The sequence below is a fragment of the Cylas formicarius genome, unplaced genomic scaffold (assembly GCF_029955315.1).
Source record: "Cylas formicarius isolate icCylForm1 unplaced genomic scaffold, icCylForm1.1 PGA_scaffold_3__17_contigs__length_32017465, whole genome shotgun sequence".
NCBI lineage: Eukaryota > Metazoa > Arthropoda > Insecta > Coleoptera > Brentidae > Cylas > Cylas formicarius.
Genome location: NW_026844326.1, coordinates 23705939 through 23722940, shown reverse-complemented (window position 1 = coordinate 23722940; position 17002 = coordinate 23705939). Strand labels below are relative to the sequence as shown.

Here is a 17002-nt window from a genome sequence, read left to right as displayed (position 1 = left end):
ATGCGGGTAGAAGATAATTCTTTATTCGATTTAGCTCGACAATAGTATTAAGAAACCTGTTGCCAATAAATTTCCTTTTTATCAAGTTTTTCTTTTATTGTTGGATACGTCTCGATAGTTGTTTGTGGATGCAACCGGGGCCTTATTTTATTTATATGCCCCGAAATCGTCTTGCCGCTTTTATTTTCGGCTATTTCCATTCGGTTCTAAATTTAAACGCGTTTTTAATGTGTACGCGATTGTCACTCGAGCCCGAACGTTCTAGTAGATTCAGTTCGGGTCCGCCAGGAGCCTGATAGTTTATTATTAATCGACAGCGACTGTTGCGATAAGGAAAAATGAGCCAAAACGTAAGGTTTTGAATTATCGGTGCCGTTGACTTGATTCCAGTAATTCGTAGGACTTGTTTCAAATAAAAACAAACGAAACCGTCGGTAGGTATGCCGTGGCGAGTCAGGCGCTCAAAGCAGGCGACGTTATTTTTTCAGAAATTCCTTTCGCTTACGGCCCGAAATCTGGTAAGTATTTTCCGAACTCACAACCGATTATTATAATTGATATCAGCTCTTTACCTTAGGACGACATATTGTATGGAAATAACATTGATAGTAAAATTATCATACTAAATAAACTAATTTTATTTTTGTTTGATCGGCATGCGCCAATTAAAGAAGCCTTAATAACTAATCCAAAAGTTTCTTGGCTGACAAAAAAACATTCAATTATTTATTAAACAAAGTGGGGAATTGGAAAATTTAAAAAATCTAAACTGGATACGCTATAAACATCTAAGAAATATTACGTTAGCATCAATAAGAAAAGAAAAGAATCGATATCTTGACTCCTTTAAAAACAATTCGAAAAAAACTTGGTCAGCTCTGAAAAGTTTCAATATATGCGGCACAAAAAAATTACGTGATTCTACATTTATCAGAATCTAACGAAATTAGTAACTTTTGTCTACATACCTACAAAATAATTCAAACTGCCCAGCAAAAATAAACTTTTATAATAACAATTTGCATAAAAACAATTTAAATTTCTCGTTTAAAATTCTTAATAATATTAAAACGAATGCCATCGGAGTCGATGAAATATACCCATGTATGGTGAAATACTGTACCGTTTTATTGATAAATACATTACGCACATTATAAATTGGTGCATTGAAACAAGGTATTTTCCAGTCCAATGGAAAATTTTTGTTAGTAAACCGCTACCTAAAACATCAAATCCCTTAATTTATAATGACATTCGTATTCTCCCTGTTTTGACGAAGATATTCGAAAAAATTGTGAACAACTACGATTTTTGTACAGAAAATAATGTCATTCCCATAACTCAGTGTGATTGTCGTAAAAGGTTTGGACCTTCTTCAAGCTTGGGATAAAAAAATGAGTTCAGTTTTAGTGTTTTCAGACATTTCGAAGGCATTCGATAAAATTAGTCGCGGGCTGTTTGTGACTAAAGTACAATACTACTGTTTCAATGTAGAATCTTCTAATCTTCTCAAATCATACTTAACTTTTAGATTTCAATCAATTCTTTCAAATCAAAAAATATTGGGAAATGGTAGAAATTCTATCCGGTGTCCCAAAGGGATCAATTTTAGGCCAACTACTTTTTCCTATTTTTTTTTAATTTTAAAATTCTGTAAAATTCAAGTCTTCGCGGATGATACACAAATTTATTGTAGCTTCAGCCCGACAATTATAAAGAATTTGAAGCATACGTTAATGATGACCTTCAAACCCTAAATCAGATGTTTCAAGACCACAACTTAAAACTTAATCCAAGTAACTTATGTGCTATAGTGTTTGGGATCGGCAACTCAAAATTAAATTTTAAAAATTTATTCAAATTTAAATTTCAAAATTTAAAAATTGTGTTATTTTATCCTAGACACCAAACTTAGATTCAAAGAAAACCGAAAAAAAAATTTCAAAAATCTTTTGCCTTGCCTTTGCCAATGGATAGACTTGCGCCAAACTTAGGCAGGTAAATGAAATTATTTCTTTGTTATAACTTTGTCATATCATATTATTCAAAGAAAGTCATTATTATTATTATTGTTAAATAGTTTTAAATAATTAAACATCATTTTCTTGTGGATTTGGAAGACAAAAATGACACTAACACTAGGCTGTCGCCATTATAACGAATATTTTTTCAATTCGTCAAAATTTCGATAAAACTCTGTATGTGCATTCGAGACTATGCTTAATAAATGGTATACTTTTAACCTCGCACGCGCGCCGCTGTTTCCAGACAGTCCGTGCTTGTGTTTGGGCTGTCATAGTCCCGTGGAATGCTCTTACTTATGCTCGAAATGCTCGTGGCCCGTCTGCGGACCAGATTGTGAATCCCTCCAGGTCCACAAGGACAATGAATGCCAAGTCTTTTCAAGCTCCGGGGCAAAATTCCAACCTGTGCCCGACCCAACCGAACTTTGTCTACAATATGAATGCGTGACGCCGCTGAGGTGAGCTGGATCGACCGTTCTAGTTGAGGAAAACAGCGCGATTGAAATTATAGGGTACTGTTAGCGAAAGAGAGAGACCCCAAACGATGGGACGAAGAGGTAGCGAATATGGAGGCTCACAATGACAAACGCAGATCAAAGCCGATTTGGGAGTACAATCAGCACAACATCGTCGAGTACCTTCGCGGTCCTTGCAAGCTGAGCAGGTTCCCTGAAGAGTTGGTACACACGGTATGGTCCAATGCGAAAAATCTTATTGTGGGCAGAAATTTTTAAACACCACGTTTCACTGGAAAACTATTTTATGACTAATTTTTAAATTTTTAAAATTGCCCCTAGCGACGCTGCTGTAACTGTCAAATGCAGTGTAGGAAACGCCAGAAATTTCAGCGCTTGGTAGCAGAACACAAAACAGAAAGGAACTGATTTAGTTTTGCAATAGACTTGTGAATTGGCTTGAATTTTAGGATTTTGATAAAAATTATATGCATCGTAGTAAAATTGATTTTATACGCTGCTAAAAGGGTAGAGGCAGGTGCGAATTTTAAACTTTTGAACGCTGATGCTAGTACAAAACTTAAAATCTACATTGCTATATAGGCCATGGATAAAACTTTAGTTCCCGGTATCCAATATCCAAGCGATTAATCCATTTAGCTGATTTGCGTACTAATTCTACGTCAAACCGGTTTATTCGCGCAAACCGCTTCTAATTTGGCAACATCAACGTTTAAAGCTGTCGATGGCAGCCAATTATTTCGAAAATTGCTATCGTTAAGTCCTGTCTATAGTGTTTAATACCTGTTATTAGAATACGAAGAACGAAATGAAATTTTATGATTGACTTGTCTTCATGGAAAGTTCCTACACCAGATTTTTTGTTTATTTGTTGGGTACGCCATTATGGAAAAGTCATCGATTCAAATGATTTCTACAAGCAGAGTCACCACCACCATATTTTGTTTATTTAGAATAGTCTTAACTTCATAAAAATGAATATATACAGGGATATCCAAAAAATCTATGACATAGAGTGAAATATAACCCTCCGTACATCTAAGTACAAAAATATCACTTTTAATTTTAAAAAACGTGAAAGTTAGCTTTAGCTTTATTTATTTATAAAGGAATCACAGTTTCCACACGAAAATACACATCTTTATTATTGAGTTACAGTTAGCCACACATATTTCTCATTCGTAGGTATGCGGGATACTAGAAATAAACGCGTTCGAAGCTAGGACTCCGAGCTGCTATATGATCAGATGTCTCTTTCCGAAACTCGCCATATTGTCGCATAACTGCGTTTCGAACATTCACCACGCAGTCGACTGTCAGGCCAACGGAGAAATTGGAGACTGTCGGTAAGAGCTTTCAAATTTTAGGAGTTTACCGGTACACTTTAATCACTTTTTCGCGTTTTTGAAACTTAAAGTTACCTTTTCATTCTTTGACCACCATTATTCTATTGTATTATAATTGTAAAAGTTTTACGGTACATATAGGCACAGATTATACGTTATCTATTCTATGACATCAATATGGTCATGGATGTTAGAAAGATTGTAAAATGTAATAAAAGATAGAGAATTGGTAAGTTGGGTCTAGTCACAGAAGAAATGTGAAGAAATAATCGACTACTCTCTGATCGATCTCGACTGATTATGGGTGCAACCACACACGCAATCATCAACAGAGCTCCGCATTTTCCAGCGTTACAGTCCGGGCAGCAATAGACATTCCGAAAGACGGCGAACTGTTCAGCAGCTACACATATTCTCTATGGCCCACGCTGATCCGCAGGGAATTTCTACGAGAGAGCAAATTCTTCGAATGCACCTGCCCGCGGTGCTCTGACAAAACCGAACTGGGCACCCACATGAGCAGCCTCAAGTGTCAGAAATGCGACAACGGCGTCATCCTATCCGTCAATCCCCTCGAGGACGTCGGCGAATGGGCATGTACCCACTGTGATTATAAAACGCACGGTGGCGCCATCAGGCGAGTTTTCGCCGCGATCCAGAACGATCTAGACCAACTAGAGTACGTGTGCGGCGCGGAAGGGATTCAAAGCAGGGAAAACGTCTACAAGAAGTATAAGTCCGTTCTCCACCCCAAGAACGCATACCTGACCATGCTGCGGAGTGCTCTCAGTCAACTGTACGGTAAAGCCGAAGGCTACACGTTGGAAGATTTACCGGACGTCGTTTTAGAGAGAAAGCTCGAGATGTGCGTCCAGTTATTAGAAGTTTTAGACGTCATCGAGCCCGGACTGTCTAGAATTCGAGGTACGCGATCCGGAATTGATATCGCGAACGTAAGTTTTTTTTTTGTTCAGGAATCACGCTGTACGAATTGCATGCACCGATGATGGTGCTGGCAAGACACCAGTACCAATACGATGCGATAACTAAAGAGGAATTTAGGGAACAACTAAAGAAATCGCTCGAGACTCTAGGAAAGGCGGTGGAAATTCTGATTAAAGAGCCGCTGAGCCAACCGGAGGGCCAATTGGGCCAGACGGCCAAAATGTCGTACGATCACCTATTGGAAAACTTTGACGTACTTATCGAGACCGCTTAGAACACTGCCCTTCGTTTAGTGTTATGTAAATACTGTAAATAAAATCCCCAGTAAGCTTAAAAAAACGTGTTTTATTCTTAAAAATGTGACGTATAATAATTGCGTTTATCTGTCTTGTAAACTTTTTTCGCCAAATTCAAGAAAAGTCTGCGGGATGCTTGTGCCGAAGTAAACCTTGGTGTTTCTCGACAATGACTCGTACTTTTTCAACTGGATGTATTCTTTCGTGAATAGTAGTTTGTTGATTTCTGCCTCTTGCTTCCTATTATAAAACTCTGCATCAGTCTGAGCTCTCTGTCGGGCCAAATGCATCTCGTTTTCGATCTCTGATATCCTCTGCAGAGATTCCTTCTCCATGATTTTCTGATCATACTGGATTTTCGCTACTAAGGCTTCCTTTTCGGCTTCGATTACTGCTCTTTTCCTATCCGTTTCGGCATCTTTTTCGACTACCTAAAGGAAGAACACAATCAAAAATAAAAAGCAAAGTTAACGATTAAACACAGAAAGAAGAAAACATGCCTGATTACTTTCCAAACTCTTTTATCTATGACTAGATGTTTATCTTTTTAGGTTATTAAAATAAAAATGGGATTTATTATTGGGTTTTATTGTTTAAAACTTTTAAACCATGTCCTGGAGCTGTTGTTCTAATCACTTACCTTTTGATGTTCAATGGAAATGAGTAGTTTAGTTTTTTCGCCTTCCATGAGTTCATAGTTCTTCCTAATAACTTCAGGAATTTTAGGTTTAGTAACCCGCACAGCTTGTATTGTTAGCCCTGGAGCTATCTCGAGTAAATCCCGTTGCAAAGCCTAACATTTATAATCTGCAAAAATTAATTTAAAAAAGAAAGCAGGCTTACCTGTTTAAGATTTTCATCAATTTGATCAAAGAGATCTATGTAGACTTCATGCAGTGTGTGGATGCTGCAAAATTGGTTAAGTTCGTGATGAATTTTATTAAATATAAGTGTTTTATCATAATCTGCAGTGTAGTTTCTAACAATATCCATTACTGGAAAATCAATTCTCAATTTATTCCACCAGAATCAACTTCTGAGGAAAATATTACCGCTATTCACATTCAAATGATTTACCACTTCAATCCTGTCAAAATATATCATTACACCGCCACTTGTTCCACATGGCACATTGGTTACCTCATCAGTTTGCAAAGTGACCTAAAACAAGGACTATACTGAGAAGACTTCTTCGCGAAAGGCAAACTATTGTCACTATACTGCACTTATATACCTGCACACTTTTAAATGTAGTCAACAGAGGAACCATCATGTGGTATCCGGGATAGTTCATTGATGAAAGCAAAGCACCGCCCTTCAAACAAGATGTTATGAATCTAAATCATTTCTTACAGATTGAACTCACTCTAAAATACACACCCACGTGTCCCTCTTCGATTTTATGCAATGAATAATTTACCACCAGAAATACTGAACCTAATATACTGCCGATAAGAAGATGTTCCAGTAAGGAACTACTGCTAAGCTGTGGCATTTTATTAAAACTAGTGTCCTACTCTCTATAACTAAACCCGTATCATTCAGTTCAACCCCAAATTCATTAAAAATGATACGAGTACGAAGCCCCGCAAACAATTTTTTTATTGGTTACATCAATAGTCTTCCTTGCAATATAGATCTTTATTCTTTCCCAATTTTAGATATAAATAAAAGTTAATAAACAATTGTGGATCTGGCCTTGCGCTAGTTAAGAAGATTTTGGCGTATGCGTCTTTGTTTGAAACGCAGATTGTCAGCTGTTTTCCTTCGAAACTCAAGGACAAATAAGGTTTATTTAAATTTTATTATTTTTTTTGTTAAATGGAATAGTATTACCGTTCGATCTATATTACCGTACCGTTTAATGACGAAACTACTGTTGTTTCCGATGTGGTATGTTTAAGGCATCATTATTGGCGTGCAAATTTCAAAAATAAATATGGAGCAGGAAAACCAAGAGGGTGCAATGGAGCGTCAAGGAAGGTAATTATAGAATGAACTAAATCGCAATAATGTCGTCTATAACTCGCTTGATCTTCTGTTTCAGTTGTTTAATTTTGAGATGCGCTAGTCAAAATTCGTTAGATGAAAGTTCCCAGAAGCACATACCTCAGAATTGCCAAAAGTTGATTTCTTATAGAGAGCGGCGACCTTATAAGAACCCCTTACATACCCAAAAGGCGTTTGAGGTGATGAACGCCATGAGAAAGTAGTTAAACAATTAATTGCTTGTTGTTCATATTAAAGGTTGTTATTTTAGGCAAAAATTACTGTGCGATGTTACACTAATAGCGAATTCAGTGGAAATACCCGCTCATAAGATGGTGTTAGCTGCATGTTCGCCTTATTTTTATGCAATGTTCTCAAGTTTCGAGGAGAGTCGCCAAGATCGTATCGTCATACAGGAAGTTGATCATTATGCTTTAGAACTTTTGGTTGAGTATTCTTATACCTCCGAGATCCAAGTGACTGAAGAGAATGTACAAATTTTATTACCGGCGGCCCATCTGCTGCAACTTACGGACGTGAGGGATGCCTGCTGTGATTTCTTGCAAGCCCAATTGCATCCCTCAAACTGTCTTGGCATTCGGGCTTTTGCCGATTTACACGGGTGCCTCGAACTACTCGCTAATGCAGATAATTATGTAGAACTAAATTTTCCGTCAGTGGTTGTGGTTAATTTTGGTTGAACTGTATTATATTTATCTTTATTACAGGGAGGTGGTTGAATGTGAGGAATTTCTTACCTTGTCCCATCAACAAGTGTCCAAGTTGATTAGCAGCGACCGACTGACTGTTCCATCGGAAGAAAAGGTGGTATACAAATGTCCAAGAATATTGCGTTATGTATTTTTGTCATAGGTTTTCGAGTGTGTTATTGCCTGGGTCCAACACGACTTGGATACCCGACAAAGGCACTTAGCATCTCTTATGGAACATGTCAGATTACCACTCATGTCTCAGGACTATCTTGTGCAAAGGGTAGAGGAAGAGCCCCTGCTCAAAGCAGATCTACAATGTAAGGATTATTATATTGAGGCCCTTAAATTCCATTTACTCAAAGGAGACACCAAAACCACCTTTCGCACCCCCAGGTAAGATTTAGGTATTCCTCATGCCGTAAATTTGGGTAGCAGTGGATTATTTAAAAGTACGAAAAATAAAATATTTATTAATCAAATTATAGGTTTCCTAATAGGACTATAAAATATAGAATTATTTATCTAAAAAACTTCCAAAAAGTTAACCTTTATTTCGCCAGTCGCCTGAGGCAAACAGGATACATGGTATAGCTATTAGATAATATAGTGGCTCTACTGCCCTAACAGGTGGCTATGATATTTTCCTACAGTTGGTTTTCATTTTGACATCATAATATTTTTGGAAAATTTGTATTTTTATGAAAACTCAATATCAGTTTCTGAAATCCAGACATTATTAGCAACGTCCAACTATTATCACAGAATACTAGCAATTTGGGCCATTGTTTTAATTTTTGTTTTGTTTTTTTGAACACAAAATACCCACATACCAAAAAACTTGTTGTGTTTGCCCCCAAAACTGTAAGAAAAAGATTGAGCCTATACACAGGTAAAGGTTGCCTTAGATATAATTTAATTTAAAAGATTTAAAGGTATTTTATATAGGACGCCCACTTGTATTTCTGCTTTCAATATTTTGTTTTACAGTTACTTCTTAAGTAATAGTTACTTCATAAGTAAGACATAGCCAGAGCCTCTAGCTCTCTAGTAGCTATATGAGATACATCTATGATGCCGCCATATGCTAATAAATAACTCGCGTTACTCATTGTTCCTCTGAAGGTGTGCAATTTTAAACTCTTCTGTGATGTAATATGTCAGTTTAAAGTAATAATAATAACAATTTATTTCAGACCTCTAAACAATTAACAATAAACTGGCCCCGCGAACTTACATAAACAGTAACAAAAAATATATATTTAATATTCTACAAAAAATTTTGTATTATTTTACTATTTTTTTCTTATAAAGTCTTTAAGGTTATGACACATTTTCTTGGTAGTGCCCTTTAATAGGGTTTGTGGTATTTTATTAAACAAGTGAATGCTATATTGGCGAGTCTTGTTCCTTTTCTTCATTGTTTCTTGTGCTGTAACTGTAACACTGTCCGTTTCCAGTCAGTTTCACATTTTTGTTTAATCATTAATAACAATAATAATAATTTTGTTTGTTCTAATATCTTAAGTTCAGATATTTTTAAATAAGGTAGGTTTGTGTAGAATTCTTCAATAGTCATATTAAAGTTCATTCTGAATATTACTATAAGTGCTTTATTTTGTGGTCTTTGCAATTTATTTAGCTGTGCTATGCTGGTGTTTCCCCAGCATGTTAACAAGTATCTCAGGTGTGGCTCTACGAAGGTATTATAAAGCAGCAGACTTGTTTTTTGGTTGAGTTGATGTGAACATCTTTTTATTACACATAGCATTGGTACAGTTTTGTCAATTACACTCTCTATATGTTTATCCTAACTTAGATTTTCAGAGATAGTTAGCCCTAGGTATTTATATTATAGTATTATATTCACCCACAAGGTGCTTTTCCTCTCTGTTTAAATATCATATTAACTGTTTTTTGGGCATTTAAGGAAAGTCTATTATAGCACAGCCACTCAAAATACTGCTGTAAATCTTTATTAACAAGTTCTTCAAGCTGTTCCGCACTATTACCCGAGTAAACTAACTAACCATAATATTTATGAACAAATTGTAACCATTTTCTTCTCATTTTTGCTGTTTTTTGCAACAATGCCAAACGCACACCATCTGAAATTCATTAGTTTGAGTTTGACATTTAATTACCCTCCCATGACGTATAGAATAGCCTTTTTGAAAACGTCACTGTCGCGATCACGCCTACCGCTTGGGTTGTTGGTACTTGACAAGTAAAGGGAGGGGGCGTATTTTTAGAACAAAGCCCAGACAACCCGTAGGTCTACCTAAAGTATTATTGGTGGTCGGGGGGCAAGCCCCCAAGGCGATAAGGAGCGTCGAGTGTTACGACTTTAAAGAGGAACGCTGGTACCAAGTGGCCGAAATGCCTACTCGAAGATGCAGAGCCGGTCTCGCGGTTATAGGGGGCAAAGTGTACGCCGTAAGTGAACTTCATGATTTGGCGGGGCAAAAGCGTAGAGGCGTTTTTTTTCTTTGGTTAGGTCGGAGGTTTCAATGGATCGCTCCGTGTCAAAACGGTGGACGTCTATGATGCCTCCCTCGATCTGTGGACCAGCTCTGAGTGCATGGAGGCGCGAAGGTCCACGCTGGGCGTATCCGTTTTGAATAATAATATATACGCGGTGGGCGGGTTCGACGGCTCGACGGGCCTCAATACAGCGGAAGTGTTCGATTTGACCATGCAAAAATGGCGTTCGATATCGTCAATGTCGACCAGGAGAAGTAGCGTCGGAGTGGGAGTGCTCAACGGGTTTTTATATGCGGTAAAGAAAGTGATGTTAGGTTAGTTTGCAATCTATAAATTCGTCTTGTTAGGTCGGCGGGTACGACGGCGCTTCCAGGCAGTGCCTGAGTTCTGTGGAGTGTTATTGCCCGGAGAGTGACACTTGGAGGTGCGTGCCGGACATGTGCTCCAGGCGGAGCGGCGCAGGTATTAAAGCTTTAAAGAGACGTTAAAAACAATTGTTGTGTTTTGATTAGACATCTTCTCCCTCTTTTTTAAAAAAATTGTTATTTCTCTAAAAAAATTAGTTCTCTATTATTTTTTCAAATCACACAAACAATCATCCCCTATGTTTGACCTCGTACTAAACAACATATCATTTGTTATCATGTCGCTAGGCGTTGGGGTTCTGGATGGGGTTTTGTACGCGGTGGGCGGTCACGACGGACCATTGGTAAGGAAATCGGTCGAGGCGTACGATCCAATCAAAAACCAAGTAAGTATTAAACTTAGACGGGATCTGGGGGTCACTCCCTCTCCATTGATCGCGTTTTTGCAGTGGACACCCGTAAACGACATGGCGCTGTGTCGAAGGAATGCGGGCGTCATCGCCATGAACGGTCTGCTATACGTGGTGGGCGGAGATGACGGGTGCAGCAATTTGGCGTCAGTCGAAGTGTACAACCCTAAGACCGACTCGTGGACAATGCTGCCCAGTTGCATGGGTATCGGACGAAGCTACGCGGGCGTCGCGATCATCGACAAGCCCATTTGAAAATCGCATCCTGTTGGCGTCGGGGTCTCTGGTTTTGGAAGCGGCTCGATATCGGGAAACAGGCGAGTATCGTTTCCTCCCCTTACAAACACCACCCACATACACCAGTGGAGTCTTGCAGAGATATTTTTAGAACTGAAAAATTTTTAACTGTGGCAGGTATTTATTTACTTAAACTATCAATTTATTCACTTCACTAGAAATAAAAATAACTTAATAACTTCCAGTTAAAAAAATTTAATAACTATTGCTATAAAAAATCACCTTTTCATTCTGGGCAAACATACCATAATATGCTTCCTGCTCAAACTAGAGATGTAGAGCAAAATAAATTCAAAAAATAGTTATTACAAATCATAAAAAAAATGCTCCTATCATTGGTGCAATAAAACGGTCTACAGACAGTTTAAAAACTAAAAATCTAGATTTTTACTTTATACTAGTTTCATTCCACCCCGTACGAGGTACTTAATTCCATGCTGGGAAAGTCTTGTCACCTATCTGCAAAATAAATTAACAGAGACCTCAAAACGAAGCAGCAGAAACTACATTCAAAACAAACCGTGTTACTTCAACAGAAATAGTGTAGTAAACATCGACATGGGACGTAAATATATATATATATATATATATATATATATATATATATATATATATATATATATATATATATATATATATATATATATATATATATATATATATATATATATATATATATATATATATATATATATATATATATATATATATAATGATGACACTATATTCCGGGATATCATCCGTTCGCTTGTTGAACTCCGACTGGAATCCTGCAGACGTTTCGCCAAAATCTCACTTGGCATCTTCAATGCTCGCGCTCCGAAAACACTTCGAACACTCGGAGCGGGAGCATTGAAGATGCCAAGTGAGATTTTGGCGAAACGTCTGCAGGATTCCAGTCGGAGTTCAACAAGCGAACAGATGATATCCCGGAATATAGTGTCATCACATTGGTCCATCCGTGAATCAATACGTGAAAAAAAAAATTAATATATATATATATATATATATATATATATATATATATATATATATATATATATATATATATATATATATATATATATATATATATTCTCACGTATTGATTCACGGATGGAAAAATGTGATGACACTGTATTCCGGGATATCATCCGTTCGCTCGTTGAACTCCGACTGGAATCCTGCATCCGACTGGAATCCTGCAAATCTTGCATCCGACTGGAATCCTGCAGACGTTTCGCCAAAATCTCACTTGGCATCTTCAATGCTCGCGCTCCGAGTGTTCGAAGTGTTTTCGGAGCGCGAGCATTGAAGATGCCAAGTGAGATTTTGGCGAAACGTCTGCAGGATTCCAGTCGGATGCAAGATTTGCAGGATTCCAGTCGGATGCAGGATTCCAGTCGGAGTTCAACGAGCGAACGGATGATATCCCGGAATATAGTGTCATCATATATATATATATATATATATATATATATATATATATATATATATATATATATATATATATATATATATATATATATATATATATATAGACTATTTAAACTTTCCACTGAAGGTAATTGTTTTATATTGATTGTGATCTAAGGCTCCACTAACAATTCTTTTCTTTACTAACCACAAATGTTTTTTTATAATCTATCTGAATACGAAAATTATATAAATAATATGAATAATAGATAAAAAAGTTTGTATTGGATGACACGATTTTGCTCTTTGTTTTTTGGCCTTTTTCACGTAGAATTTTTTGTATTTGTTCTATATCATATTGTTTTATGTTTTTAAATTTTAAAAATATTTCCTACCTGGGTTCGAGAGCCAAAAAAAATCTATTATATAGATTATTATTTAAATATTCAGTACTTTTTTTTTTTGCTGTTTATATGCGCTGTTGGTTTGTTGTTTATAAACAAATGTTTTGTTGATTTCAAAACGAACTTTGCCTAGGAAATCTAAACACTGACTGAGTCTGATGAGAAAATGTTGAATCTACTGTCACAATTATGGTGTATGACCATATAGCTATAAGGTAATATACTACGACTACGGTAAAAGGTGATGCGCTGCAGGTGGCTATGATATTTTTATACAGAAGGTGTGGATCTTTTGCGCATGCAGACCTTCTCAAAATTTTGTTTCATTGTTGCTTCACAAGGTCCTGTACTGTATGACTAACGCAAATTAAAACGGGTTTATTAAATTTTACAAACTGTTTTGTATGGGAAATGCATGGGAAATTTCTACTATGCATCCATACATCCATTCCAGATTACTCTATGGAGTTCCATTTTGGGGAAACTTAAGCCAAGCGATATCTATTTTCAAATCCCAAAACGAAGTTCTGAGTTGTGTCGCCGAATAGTTTGTGCAGCCCCCTCTTCAGGGAGTTTAAAATGTTATCCTTAGCCTATATATACATATTAGAAGTTTGTTTGAAGATTTTCACGGCTATAATACACGTACCAAAGACTGTTACTTTATAAACAAAAAAATGACTAGAATTTTCTAAAAAATATTGTACAAACACCGGTGTTGGAGTCTACAATAAACTTTCCCCATCACAAAAAGGAGTAGTAATATAAGCATTTTTAAATCCAACCTAAAATTATTGTTCCTACAAAACTGGTGTTATAATTTAAAAGAATATTTTACTTATTAATGTTTGTTATCACTATATTGTGACCTACAATTTTTGTTGGTCCGACATTAATCTGTCGGACATTTTTTTTTAATAAACATGGTAGGTTATATAAAGTAATACAATGGCATAAGGATAAATAAACAACAAAGAAAAATGGTAAACATTTTTGGTACAGGTACGCGAACTGCGACGAGAACAGCAACGCGGAAAGCGCGAACGGCTACGACTTTAACCAGCCGTCGACGTCGTTCGCGGACCAGGAGAACCTTTACGAGCAGATTTGCTGCGACCCCGACGCCAACAGCCGGCAAGAGTTGCCGGAAAACATTTACGAAACGATCGAGGAAGTGAGACGACAACAAGAGAGTAAGTGACCCGATAACGATCAAATAAAACGCGTAGAAACTTGCAGACGGCTGTTGTGAAAATCCAGACGTTTTCCCACTCTTTTGGCGATAGAATGCGTTACGCGAATGTCGAATTTCTTTCCAGTACAAATTGAATTTTTTTTTTAATTTATTGGTTTATTTGGCCTTGCAACTCAGGCCATTTGGCCAGCTTTCAAATATTGGTAAATATAATTCAAAATTCCTAAAGGATGCCTTCATAAAGAAAGGGCTATTCTATCATCCTCCAGGTTTGTTCTAAATAATTAGTCATGAAATGATGACCAATTCGTCTAACGGCGCCAGCGATTATCTCATACGAGATATCCGATCCCGTCTGGCCTGGATACCAGCGTGAATATAAAACATCCGGAAACTGGGAAATACACCATACAAATCCATAGACAACCACACAAAACATGCACTAATTCACAAAACTATAGCCACTACGAGTCTAACAATGCAATCAAAAGATGTACGGAACCAATTTTTCTCAAACGACACAATTTTTTCATCGATTTTTACATTTTATGGAACCGGGCAAGAGCAATATCCGCAATGCTCAATGATGAGGTTGTGGGCACGCTACAGCGTGAATTAATGTTGAGTTTTCCAATGTCTGCAAAATGTCGACATTTTCGATGCATTTGATTTTCCCGGTCGCGCAACAAGTGGCTTACTCCAATCTTTTGGGTTGAATTTTCTTAGCATATTACTTCAGTAACGCTGATGCCCTACATGCATATAGGTAATTAATAACAAAGGTCTAAACGTACTCTACTGTATAAATATTTTTTATGTTTTCTGTCTTTAACTATACCCCCTGTTAAGAGTATTTGTAGAAATTTACTCTTAATTCACTTAAGAAAATCCATTATAAGTGCAGAGAAGCTGTAATTTTTGTGGTTAGCTTTTCTTTTTCATATTAAAATTCTTGAATTAACTTTTTATTTTTTTACTGTTTTATTTTGATTACCTAGTTTATGTTAGTTATAGGGTCCGCTCTATATGAATATTTTATTTCAACGTGACCAACTTCGAGAAAGATGAATAAAATCAAAACATGTATTTTATATTTATTGGATAAAAAAGCTAATTGTCTTTGTGCATAGCAAAACGTTTATCTTATAGAAATTGAAAATGTATAGGAAGTAAATTTTAACGCCTAATGATTTTTTTAAAATCACTTATTGTTTAAAAGAATACTTATTTTGACTACCTATTGCTTTTGGAGCAACATCATTTTTTTAAAAGCAGTTTGTAAAACTTCAAACAACTTCAATTTCCGTTGCATCTTGTAATCATGGCTGATTACAAAGTGCTCACATGAAGTTAACTTGTTTTCGCTACTCCAAAAGTTTGGTTTGGTTACAAATTCCTTTATTAAAGATATTTCGTCAAATAGTTTCATTTAAAAATGTTTCATTTTATAATTAAATAGTTTAAATTGCGGGTTGAATTTTTGAATAATGTGGTATGGTTTGAAGTAATACCCATTTAAATGTATCCAACATTTGAGAAGATGGAGTTTTCCATTGTGAGAGGTATTCCTCGGCTCGGTCGGAAAAACCTGTAAAGGCCAATCCTGTACGGTTGGTCAGCCTGTTTATTTCTGTTCTATAATAATATATATCATTATTATAATTATTATTATTCTACAAACAGTGGCATTCGGCACTCTTTGCCACTTCCATACGGTGTTTATTCTTTGTTTCCAGTGCTGCGACAAGCGAACGGCGGTTATCCGCCCGACGTGTCGGAACCCATCTACGATCCGAATTTGCCGAGCTGCAGCACCAGCACCTACGGACGTATCGGAAATACCTACGGTCGGATAGATATCATCGGTCACGGCATCGGCCGCATCGAGCGCCACCTATCTTCGTCCTGCGGCAGCATAAATAACAACCATTACACAATCGAGAGCCTCTATGGTACTTCGGACCATACGGGTAACAGTTTCCTCACACGGAATCGACACGTGGAAGTCCCTTCCCTATCCTTTTCACAGGGAGAATAAGTAAAGTGTCCGTTCAGTGGTTGCTCGCCAACAAATGGTTACCCCTCTGGATCGCCAACACCGAAACCGGTCGCGATTATAGAATAATCGATTTCCTGATCGCACAAGGGCTGGAAAAAGGCGACGGAAACGACGATACGGAACACGCACATGATGCCGAGTCGGAGCCGCCGCCGCCGCCTACTTAAAATTTTCGTCAATGTCAATCAATGTATTCTTCTTTTTTGATCGTTGGTTCGTTTTGGTAACATTCGGATCCGCATCATTTTTCTCTTAAAATGGTTTGTTGTTGTTACACTTTGTAGATAGACTATTTCACCATTATTAGTTAATCGGCTTGCGGTTTGAGTCGAATTTCTGCGAGCTTGACCTTCAATCGTGATAACAATAAGAATAAAAGACAACTTGCAGAAATTTAGATCATAGAATGAATTGTGATGTTTAAAATTTAGTTCTTTTCGACGAATAGGTGATATTTTTAGACGAAATTTCTTTAACTAGTTGTGTTTTGATAATTAGATTGTATTGGTTTCAAAAACGCTATCATCGAATTTCGATTCTAGATCTGTTAGGTTAAGGTTTATTTATTGTAACGTTCTATGCCAAATAAAGTACCTCTATGATGTTG

General features: G+C 36.8%; 4 protein-coding genes across 4 annotated transcripts; 3 read left to right on the top strand and 1 right to left on the bottom strand.

Moving 5' to 3' along the window:
* The first annotated feature begins 234 nt into the window (after positions 1-234).
* LOC132699769 (SET domain-containing protein SmydA-8) lies at positions 235-5130 on the top strand. The gene is made up of 7 exons (XM_060666652.1): positions 235-350; positions 401-518; positions 2269-2482; positions 2536-2713; positions 3686-3846; positions 4196-4770; positions 4821-5130. Exons 1-7 carry the CDS (start codon positions 339-341, stop codon positions 5063-5065), a joined length of 1503 nt encoding a protein of 500 aa, XP_060522635.1. The 5' UTR covers positions 235-338; the 3' UTR covers positions 5066-5130.
* Positions 5130-6728, bottom strand: LOC132699770 (erlin-1-like). The gene is made up of 6 exons (XM_060666653.1): positions 6454-6728; positions 6322-6402; positions 6140-6248; positions 5931-6082; positions 5728-5880; positions 5130-5518 (listed from the first exon to the last, which is right to left on the bottom strand). Exons 1-6 carry the CDS (start codon positions 6580-6582, stop codon positions 5171-5173), a joined length of 972 nt encoding a protein of 323 aa, XP_060522636.1. The 5' UTR covers positions 6583-6728; the 3' UTR covers positions 5130-5170.
* A 119-nt stretch (positions 6729-6847) lies between these two features.
* On the top strand, positions 6848-14277 carry LOC132699033 (ring canal kelch homolog). Its single transcript, XM_060665486.1, has 11 exons — positions 6848-7070; positions 7135-7296; positions 7348-7749; positions 7805-7901; positions 7950-8182; positions 10039-10222; positions 10284-10565; positions 10618-10732; positions 10924-11021; positions 11085-11362; positions 14144-14277. Exons 1-10 carry the CDS (start codon positions 7027-7029, stop codon positions 11298-11300), a joined length of 1833 nt encoding a protein of 610 aa, XP_060521469.1. The 5' UTR covers positions 6848-7026; the 3' UTR covers positions 11301-11362; positions 14144-14277.
* LOC132700086 (ring canal kelch protein-like) lies at positions 13331-16997 on the top strand. Its single transcript, XM_060667206.1, has 4 exons — positions 13331-13356; positions 14144-14334; positions 16073-16306; positions 16366-16997. Exons 1-4 carry the CDS (start codon positions 13331-13333, stop codon positions 16560-16562), a joined length of 648 nt encoding a protein of 215 aa, XP_060523189.1. The 3' UTR covers positions 16563-16997.
* The last annotated feature ends 5 nt before the right edge of the window (positions 16998-17002 follow it).

Coding starts and splice junctions, on each gene's coding strand:
- LOC132699770 (XM_060666653.1), bottom strand. CDS start 6,582: ATGCCACAGCTTAGCAGTAGTTCCTTACTGGAACATCTTCTTATCGGC. Junction 6,249..6,321: donor CTACATTTAAAAGTGTGCAG/GTATATAAGTGC, acceptor TCCTTGTTTTAG/GTCACTTTGCAAACTGATGA. Junction 5,881..5,930: donor TTGATGAAAATCTTAAACAG/GTAAGCCTGCTT, acceptor TATAAATGTTAG/GCTTTGCAACGGGATTTACT.
- LOC132700086 (XM_060667206.1), top strand. CDS start 13,331: ATGGTGTATGACCATATAGCTATAAG. Junction 13,357..14,143: donor TATGACCATATAGCTATAAG/GTAATATACTAC, acceptor TTTTTGGTACAG/GTACGCGAACTGCGACGAGA. Junction 16,307..16,365: donor TGGTACTTCGGACCATACGG/GTAACAGTTTCC, acceptor TCCTTTTCACAG/GGAGAATAAGTAAAGTGTCC.
- LOC132699769 (XM_060666652.1), top strand. Junction 2,714..3,685: donor CTGAAGAGTTGGTACACACG/GTATGGTCCAAT, acceptor TCTCATTCGTAG/GTATGCGGGATACTAGAAAT. Junction 3,847..4,195: donor GGAGAAATTGGAGACTGTCG/GTAAGAGCTTTC, acceptor CGCATTTTCCAG/CGTTACAGTCCGGGCAGCAA.
- LOC132699033 (XM_060665486.1), top strand. CDS start 7,027: ATGGAGCAGGAAAACCAAGAGGGTGCAATGGAGCGTCAAGGAAG. Junction 7,902..7,949: donor CTGTTCCATCGGAAGAAAAG/GTGGTATACAAA, acceptor TTTTTGTCATAG/GTTTTCGAGTGTGTTATTGC. Junction 10,733..10,923: donor CTCCAGGCGGAGCGGCGCAG/GTATTAAAGCTT, acceptor TCATGTCGCTAG/GCGTTGGGGTTCTGGATGGG.